The sequence below is a fragment of the Notolepis coatsorum genome (genome assembly GCF_963971535.1).
Source record: "Notolepis coatsorum genome assembly, chromosome: 9".
In the NCBI taxonomy this organism is placed as follows: Eukaryota; Metazoa; Chordata; class Actinopteri; order Aulopiformes; family Paralepididae; genus Notolepis; species Notolepis coatsorum.
This window is the reverse complement of record NC_140173.1, coordinates 40,504,851-40,514,850: the sequence shown is the minus strand read 5'-3', so window position 1 is coordinate 40,514,850 and position 10,000 is coordinate 40,504,851. Positions and strand designations below refer to the sequence as shown.

General features: G+C 45.5%; 1 protein-coding gene across 1 annotated transcript in view; it reads left to right on the top strand.

Moving 5' to 3' along the window:
* The window catches only part of LOC311234054 (netrin receptor UNC5B-like), a 159,006-nt gene that overhangs the window by 148,524 nt on the left and 482 nt on the right, over positions 1-10,000 (top strand). Inside the window, 3 exon segments of the mRNA XM_084321146.1 lie at positions 5,584-5,733; positions 6,095-6,259; positions 9,640-9,818. Of these exon segments, the coding sequence (XP_084177272.1) occupies positions 5,584-5,733; positions 6,095-6,259; positions 9,640-9,818 (494 nt within the window).

Here is a 10,000-nt window from a genome sequence, read left to right as displayed (position 1 = left end):
TGTAGCCTGGATATATCATACAATATAGTGTGTAGCCTGGATATATCATACAATATAGTGAGTAGCCTGGATATATCATACAATATAGTGTATAGCCTGGATATATCATACAATATAGTCTGTAGCCTGGAGGAATGGGAGGCAGCCTCTGTCTGAAAGTGTCCATGTCAGTACCATGACAGCACATGTCATTTGAATGTGATGTTTGTGTCATGGTTTTTGCCTTATTTCACCTTTCTGCGAGGGACAGCTGTCTATTTTTGCTTTATTTCACCTCTCTGTGAGGGATAGCTGTTAATCCCTGTTCCCTGTGGTTAATTGCCTCATGGGTCGGCAGGTGTGTGGGCTTGATTGCACCTGATGCAGTGCAGCTGTGCCTATGGCCATGTGGAGTCTATTTAAGTTTGGAGATTGCAGTGTCAACTGCTTTTTCATTTTCTTTGTGCTGGCTATACTTTTGGTCAGGCTTCTTATATTTAAGTGTAGTGCTGCCCTATTCAGCATTTAGCCTTCTTTTGTAGCTATACTCGTTTTCATCTACTGGCTTAGTTTACACTTTATTTTATAAAGGCTGAGTCCTTTATGGTAGTGTTTTCTTTTGTTCTTTTGGAACTGCCCTTTGCACATAAACTCCCTTGGTGGAGGTTTATTGTTTTATGTTTGCAATATAAACTCTGTTTTTAGGAGTTGCCTTTGTGGCTTATTTATTTTCTCTACAATACCTCTTTAATGAGTGTCGTCCTGTTTTTTGGACATTACTTATTTTCTTGAACACTCACTTTGAGGCTTCCACCTGTAAAGGTTGTTTTGTGTTGTTTATTTTTCCCCTTCTCTTAAAACGTCTGCGTAAGCAGTTAGTGGTTATCCGTTTTACGTATAACTTTAAGAATCCCTATTATCTGCTCATGACCCACACACACACCCACAGCCCTCACAGAATGAAAAAGCCATGAATGGGTCAGCGGATAATACTGGTCTCGAACGTGCACTTGCTGCACAGCATCAAGAATTACTTTCACATATGGAAGCTATCAAACAATTACAAGAGCAACAAGCCCTCATGGTGATACAGCATGGGGAGATGTATGAAACGTTGTGCAAGATGGAAGGTTCCATGCGTAATCTGGCTGACAGCATAGCCAATGCACAAGTATCTTCCCAAATATCTCCTAACGTCCCTCAAGCACAACACACAGTAAAGAGGTCACCATGAAGCTGACGCGCATGCGCCAGGGCGCCAGTAGTGTAGCTGAGTTTTCCATCGCTTTCAGGACACTGGCTGGGGCTACAGGCTGGCCTGAGGGACCACTCATCACTTTGTTCACCAACGCTTTATCTAATCAGGTTAAAGATGCTTTGGCGGTTGTGGGATCTCCAGACGCTTTTGACACACTGGTCACTACCGCCATACGCGTTGATAACCGGATCAGAGACCGTGAGTGTGAGAGGGCAGGGCCAACGTTTTCGTGTCCCGCTGGAGTAGGTTTCGTCCTTTCCTCCACAACCTTCAGTGGCGAGCTCGTCTGAACCTATGCAGGTGGACAGCACTTCTGTGCGTGACTCCAGGCAGACTGGTTCTCATGTGGACTGGTGCCGGTACTGCAGGAGAAAAGGTCACACGAGGGTGGAGTGTCCAAAACTGAAGGGAAACGGTCAGTCTCGCTAGTAGGCCGAGAGACACTAGTGAGACATCACATCACCCCCTTTCGAACCTTTTTGCCTGTGGTTTTAGGCTGGAATAGGCAGTCTGTTAAGGTTGACGCCTTTTTAGACTCAGGGGCAGTGGACAGTTTCATCGATTCTAGATGGGCTGAGGACTCTAAAATACCTGTACATTCCCTCCATAAGCCCTGTAGTGTCACAGCGCTTGATGGACGGCCATTGGGTACAGGCAGTGTCACCAAAAGAACCAATTATTTATCTATGCGGGTTGCTTATGGGAACCATTCTGAGCGCATTCGATTATTTTTGGTGGATTCCCCCACGTATCCCATTGTGCTGGCCCATTCTTGGCTTAGTAAACACAAGCCACAGATAAATTGGGGTGAGGAGAGGGACACTGTCATGCAGTGGGGCTCCCAATGCCGTCACCGTTGTTTCCAAATTCCTCCGTCACCCATGAGTTATGATCAGTTTAGTGAGAGCGGTTGTGATCCTGTTGAAGCAGTGGGCGGTCTTGGTTTCCAGAGCCCACTCTCTCAACCATTGCACTCCCACTGGAAGACCGCGTTCAACACTCATAATGGTCACTATGAATACCTGGTGATGCCATTTGGTCTTACTAATGCCCCTTCAGTTTTTCAGGCGTTAATCAATGACGTGCTCAGGGAGATGTTGGAGAAGTTTGTTTTCGTCTACTTAGATGACATTCTGATTTTCTCCAAGTCCATTTCTGACCATGTCAAACATGTCAGGCAGGTCTTGAGGTGCCTTTTGGATGCACGGTTGTTTGTGAAGGCTGAGAAGTGTGCCTTCCATGTCCGCTCTGTGTCCTTTCTGGGATTCATTGTATCTGAGGGGAGGATTCAAATGGACCCCAAGAAGGTGTCAGCAGTGACAGACTGGCCTACACCCGTCTCGGTCAAGCAGGTGCAACGATTCCTAGGATTTGCAAACTTCTACCGTCGTTTTATTCGTAATTTCAGTTCAGTGGTAGCACCTATCACTGCACTCACCAGGAAGACAGCACTTTCCCATTTCCAGTGGACTCCCAAGGCTGAGGCAGCGTTCATTGAGCTCAGGAGAAGGTTCAGTTCTGAGCCTATCCTCATTACTCCTAACCCATCCCTGCCATTTATCGTCGAGGTGGATGCTTCTGAGCTTGGAGTCGGAGCTATTCTGTCTCAACGCTCATCGTCCGACGGTAAGGTACACCCATGTGCGTACTATTCACGTGGGCTCTCGCCGGCTGAAAGAAACTATGATGTTGGGGACAGAGAGCTGTTGGCGGTCAAGTTGGCATTGGAGGAGTGGCGCCATTGGCTAGAGGGTGCTGAACACCCATTCACAGTCTGGACAGACCATAAAAATTTGGAATATATCCAGGGTGCTCAGAGGAGAAACTCGCGACAGGCTCGCTGGTCACTGTTTTTCTCTCGGTTTAATTTCCTCCTGACGTACCGTCCCGGGTCTAAAAATATCAAGCCGGATGCTTTTTCCCGGTTATATGATGGATCAGAGGAGGACCGTCCTCCTGAGCCCATTGTTCCTGCAGGACAGATCCTAGCTCCTGTGACATGGAGCATTGACTCTGCTGTGCGGAGGGCACAACGTTTGGAACCAGATCCGGGTGGGGTGCCCCCGGGTCGGTTATTCGTTTGGCATTCGTTCTCAGGTGTTGAAGTGGGGCCACTCCTCTCGGCTGACGGGACATCCCGGAGTGCACAGAACTCGTGACTTCTTGGCCAGAAGGTTCTGGTGGCCTGGTATGATGAAGGACATTCGGGAATTTGTGGCAGCCTGCCCCGTTTGTGCATGGAACAAAGTTTCTCAACAGTCACCACCAGGGCTGCTTCATCCTTTGCCCATTCCTAGTCGTCCGTGGAGCCACATCGCCATGGATTTTGTGACTGGTCTGCCTCCTTCTGATGGTCACAGCGTCATCATGGTGGTGGTGGATAGGTTCTCCAAAGCAGCTCACTTCATTCCGCTGGTCAAGCTGCCATCTGCTCAGGAGACCGCTCAACTGGTGGTTGACCATGTCTTCCGAATTCATGGCATCTGCCAGGACGTGGTGTCGGACCGTGGACCCCAGTTTACTGCTCGGTTTTGGAAGGCATTCTGTGCTATACTGGGTGCGACGGTTAGCCTGTCATCAGGGTTCCACCCAGAGTGCAATGGGCAAACAGAGCGCACCAGTCTATGGAGAGTACGCTTCGCTGCTTGGCCTCCTCCAATCCGACCACTTGGAGTCACCAACTGGCATGGGCAGAATATGCACATAATTCATTGTGCAATGCATCCACTGGTCTCTCCCCATTTGAGGTTCAGTTTGGGTATCAGCCTCCACTGTTTCCTGAACAGGAGAGGGACGTGGGGGTGCCATCTGCCGAGGCGTTTATCCGTCGGTCTCGGGCGACATGGAAGAGGGTGCGTTCGGCTCTTGTGCGTGCTGCGGCCCGGCACAAGCGGTCGGCGGATGTACACTGTCGCCCTGCGCCTTCCTACCGTGTGGGCCAACAGGTGTAGCTTTCCACACGCGACCTTCCATTACGGGTGGAGTCGCGCAAACTCGCTCCCCATTTTGTGGGCCCTTTCACTATTGTTCGCAAAATAAACCCGGTCACGATGCGTCTTCGGTTACCCTCGTCGATGAGGGTACACCCTACATTTCACGTATCCCGCCTTAAGCCGGTTCGGAGGAGCAGGTTGGTTCCTGCAGAGAGACCTCCACCTCCCCCTCAATTCGTTGATGGCCAACCTGTGTATACTGTACGGCGTATCCTGTCCAGTAGGCGGGTTGGTAGGGGTATACAGTACCTGGTGGACTGGCAGGGTTATGGGCCAGAAGAGCGCACGTGGGTTCCGGCCAGGGACATCTTGGACCCTGAGCTTGTTCGGGAGTTTTGGAGACGTGTCTCAGAGGGTCCGTCTGGAGCTGCCCCCTAGAGGGGGGGTCCTGTCATGGTTTTTGCCTTATTTCACCTTTCTGTGAGGGACAGCTGTCTATTTTTGCTTTATTTCACCTCTCTGTGAGGGATAGCTGTTAATCCCTGTTCCCTGTGGTTAATTGCCTCATGGGTCGGCAGGTGTGTGGGCTTGATTGCACCTGATGCAGTGCAGCTGTCCCTATGGCCATGTGGAGTCTATTTAAGTTTGGAGATTGCAGTGTCAACTGCTTTTTCATTTTCCTTGTGCTGGCTATACTTTTGGTCAGGCTTCTTATATGTATGTGTAGTGCTGCCCTATTCAGCATTTAGCCTTCTTTTGTAGCTATACTCGTTTTCGTCTACTGGCTTAGTTTACACTTTATTTTATAAAGGCTGAGTCCTTTATGGTAGTGTTTTCTTTTGTTCTTTTGGAACTGCCCTTTACACATAAACTCCCTTGGTGGAGGTTTATTGTTTTATGTTTGCAATATAAACTCTGTTTTTAGGAGTTGCCTTTGTGGCTTATTTATTTTCTCTACAATACCTCTTTAATGAGTGTCGTCCTGTTTTTTTGGACATTACTTATTTTCTTGAACACTCACTTTGAGGCTTCCACCTGTAAAGGTTGTTTTGTGTTGTTTATTTTTCCCCTTCTCCTAAAACGTCTGCGTAAGCAGTTAGTGGTTATCCGTTTTACGTATAACTTTAAGAATCCCTATTATCTGCTCATGACCCACACACACACCCACAGTCCTCACAGTTTGAGAGAAAGGTGTGATTCTATGAGCACTATTGTCCGGCAACATGACTTGTGTTCTTCCTGCTCTTCCCGTCATCATCTCCTCTGTCTGGGCTGGCGTCAGGTTGTGCAGGATTCTGATCACAACACACCAGTCTGAGGTGCCCAGATTATCCCGGCGTTTATCCGATTCTGATAAAGAAAATAAAAAACAACAACAAAGAGAGTGACCTTTGGCCTCTGTCCTTCTCGCAGGAGGTGTTGGAGTTGGAGAGGAGTCTCGGAGGGGTTTTGCTGGAGGATCCCAAACCGCTGCTATTCAAAGACAGTTACCACAACCTGCGTCTGTCCATCCACGACGTCCCCCACTCACACTGGAGGAGCAAGCTGCTGGCCAAGTACCAGGTCAGACTCTCTCTAACATGTGTCTCTATGTAGCCTGGTGGTCAGACTCTCTCTAACATGTGTCTCTATGTAGCCTGCTGGCCAAGTACCAGGTCAGACTCTCTCTAACATGTGTCTCTATGTAGCCTGCTGGCCAAGTACCAGGTCAGACTCTCTCTAACATGTGTCTCTATGTAGCCTGGTGGTCAGACTCTCTCTAACATGTGTCTCTATGTAGCCTGGTGGTCAGACTCTCTCTAACATGTGTCTCTATGTAGCCTGGTGGTCAGACTCTCTCTAACATGTGTCTCTATGTAGCCTGGTGGTCAGACTCTCTCTACGTCTCTACAGTATGTTCACGACTCCCTCCCTGTCTCTCTAGGAGATCCCCTTCTACCACATCTGGAGCGGCAGCCAGAGGCCCCTCCACTGCACCTTCAGCCTGGAGAGAGGCAGCCTGGCCGTGTCTCAGCTCTCCTGTCAGGTCTGCGTGCGGCAGGTGGAGGGAGAGGGCCAGATCTTCCAGCTGCACACGGACATCCAGGAGGTACGGAGCCGGCTCTGACCCCGCGGTGGAGGGACTGGAGGAGGGGAACTAACACGTGTTAAAAAAATATTCATTTTTTATTTGATTTGATTTTGATTTTATCTTTATTTATCTCGAACAACCATAAACACACAAACTTGAAATAACGAAAAAGAACAAAAACTAAATAAAAAAATGAAATAAAAAACTAAATAGAATACAAATACAAATAAAATTAAATATATCTTCCTAGACATGGAAGCAATTGTCAACATAGCTCAAGACAAATGGTTTTGTTCGAGAAGGGACAGAAAGAAGAAAAGCTTATCTGGTCCTGCCCCTTCCTTACAATATCATATTAATATGTAATAAGTTATCTATCAATATAAAAGATAATATACCTACCCACTACAGCAAAAGATAAATAAATAATTACAAAAATACTGGTTCACGTTATATTCAAGCTCCTCTAACTTATATTATATGTCCAAGAATTCCTGTTTATATCTGCATTTAAACATTTCAATAGTACTTGATTGCTTCAACTCGTGAGCCACTGAGGTTACCCTTGTGTATTACAGCGATGACAACCTTACAGGACAAATACACAGTTTATCAGCAAATGCATACATTATAGGCACAACAAATAAGAATAAACAATAAGTCAGTTAAGACAGTTACAAGTTGACACACGGTGGTCGGAGATCATACTTTTAAATGAAGCAAAAGAAGGAAGAACCTTCAGCTTCAGAGTCAGTTGGAGGACATTCCAGGTGTTGGAAGTATCACAGGAAAAAGCAGCTTTTCCTAGTCCTACTACTCTCCTAGTCCTACTACTCTTACTCTCCTAGTCCTACTACTCTCCTAGTCCTACTACTCTTACTCTCCTAGTCCTACTACTCTTACTCTCCTAGTCCTACTACTCTCCTAGTCCTACTACTTTCCTAGTCCTACTATCCTAGCCATACTACTTTCCTAGTCCTACTTCTGTCCTAGTCATACTACTACTACATATACTCCTAGTCCTACTACTTTCTTAGTCCTACTACTTTCTTAGTCCTACTACTCTCCTAGTCCTACTACTCTCCTAGTCCTACTTTCCTAGTCCTACTACTTTCCTAGTCCTACTACTTTCCTAGTCCTACTACTTTCCTAGTCCCACTACAAACTGGAGGAACCCTAAGAACCAACCAGTCATTTGAACGTGTAGAATAGGTTCCAAGGTTCCATTCCAACAGTGTTGTGATGTAAGAGGGAAGTTTACCAATAAGGGCTTTACAATTAAACAAATACCAATGATAGTTACGCCTTTCAACCAGAGAAGGCCATCTAACCAATAATACTGAGATTTAAAAAGACCATAGTGACCATATATAATTGTATTATCAATGGGAGTGAGTGTAGAGTAAGCCTTCCATTGTATTTTTTACATATTGTTACATATTGTTACATACTGTTACATATTCAAGATTCAAGAGGTTTATTCATCACATACAGACACAAGACATATAGTGAAATGTAGGTGGCCATGCCCGCTTCCATTGTGCAAAAAATACAAATAATAATAGAATAAAATAGAATATATAATAAAATATATAATAAAATAGACATGATAAAAGTACTAAGCTTACGAATTTAAAGGTAATGAGTCCTATGTACACTACTATACAATATAGAGTTATACTATATGTCACTATGCTATACTAACTATACTATACAAAAACATACAGTTGTGTTTTTTTCCCTTTAACTCATTCCGGGCCAACAGCACCCTCTGCTGATGGCCCCTTCCATGCCAGCGCTTTAGTCAATGGGAGGACGGGGATATTTGCGAACGCTTAAACTATATCTTAAATGATGGCTATGGGTCTAATACACCCGTCGCTTATCAATGACTTGCTTGCAGTCAACATGTATGAAACGGATTGTTTTTTCATCGGTACATTTCCGTTTTATACCGTTTTGAATATGAGTATAGTTTTGGAGATTTCTAGTAATTCCAGAGAAATCTGCGATAATAGCCCTTTAGTGGAATACACAAAACACGCAGATTTATGAATCGTTTTCAAATAAACGCTAGATTATCGATAGTATATGTGTCCTCATGTACGAAGAGAAGCGGATCTGAAAAATCGCTTCTAAGTACTTTGGTCAGCGCTAACGGCATGCACACACACACACACACACGCTCCAATGGCGGAGAAAGGAACATCTGATTACCCCAAGATTCGTAACATAAAGGCCTTACATCTGATGTCATGCAAAAAGATTAATCCAATTCCTGATCGTCATTCCAAATATCGATTGCGTCCATTGATCCAACGTTATAGTCCAAAACACATAATCCACGATGCTCCTAGTCCCCCCAGTCACTGCAATAGTATCCAGCTGCATGCCCGAGAAGTCAAACCTGGACCGGACTTATTTTTTTGATGCACATTCCCAGCCAATCCAATCCAATGATGTGCAATACCATCCGGGAGACGATAGGCGGCGGTATTTGCCCTTTTGCGAGCTCAGACCCATTCCTAACGATAACATCAGGTTGGATGGATGAAAATGAATGGATATCGCTAATAAAATAAATAACGATTAAAACCTGACTATACTCGTGATTGTCACGGAAGCGATGGCGAGTTAACCCGACTATACTCGTGGTTGGCCCGGAATGAGTTAAAGTGACCTTTTTCTCCCCCTTTTTTAAGTGACTTTTTCTCTCTATAATGTTACATTAAATATCTTGAATATCGAATATAAGAGCGAAAATATAACAGCGTTGTGGATTGATATTAATAATAAAACACAAGATACTTATAATGTCATAATCTTGACTTTTGTTATTAATATCAATTCACTATGCCATGTGATTAGGGCCATGTATCTAAAAGCTAAAATCAAATGACAGCTAAGACAACATGAGATAAGATATAAGGACTAACTACAAGGATACAAGGTGCTATATAGAGATAGAACAGTCAGAAGCTGTCACACCAGACTAGAGCATTAGCAGGTCATTTATCCAATCAGGTACATTCCACGTGGGGGAATGGGAAGTAGGGAGGGGATACGTGCAAATTAATAATGTATTTTTCTTTTGTATGATTACTCTACATAAACATGTTATCTATAGCCCCTTTAAAGGAACACAGCAACATTTTGGGAAATTATCTTACCATCTTCTCCAGAGAGAGACAAGACGATAGATACCAGCCTATGAACACAGAGAGGAAACTGATATCTATCTTCTTGTCTCTCTCTGGAGAAGACGGTAAGCTAATTTCCCCAAATGTTGGCGTGTTCCTTTAAGTTTGTCATGTTATGAACGCTTATTTTCTATGTTCAAGTCAAACTCTAGGTTGAATCTATTAATCCTCCTCTCCTCCTCTCCTCCTCTCCCCCAGACTCTCCCGCCACACTCCCCCATGCCCTCAGGGGGGACCTGCCTGCCCTCCTCCCAGGTGGGGCCCTACGCCTTCCGCCTGCCCGCCTCCATACGACACAAGATCTGCAGCAGCCTGGACGCTCCCAGCGCCCGCGGCTGTGACTGGAGGCTGCTGGCACACAGCCTGGGGTTCGACAGGTTAGCCCCGCCTCTCTCTCTCTCTCTCTCTCTCTCTCTCTCTCTCTCTCTCTCTCTCTCTCTCTCTCTCTCTCTCTCTCTCTCTCTCTCTCTCTCTCTCTGTCTCTCTATCTCTCTATGTCTCTCTCTCTCTCCCCCTCTTTGATTTATCTTTTGGAGACAGCTTTGAGTCCATAATAGGA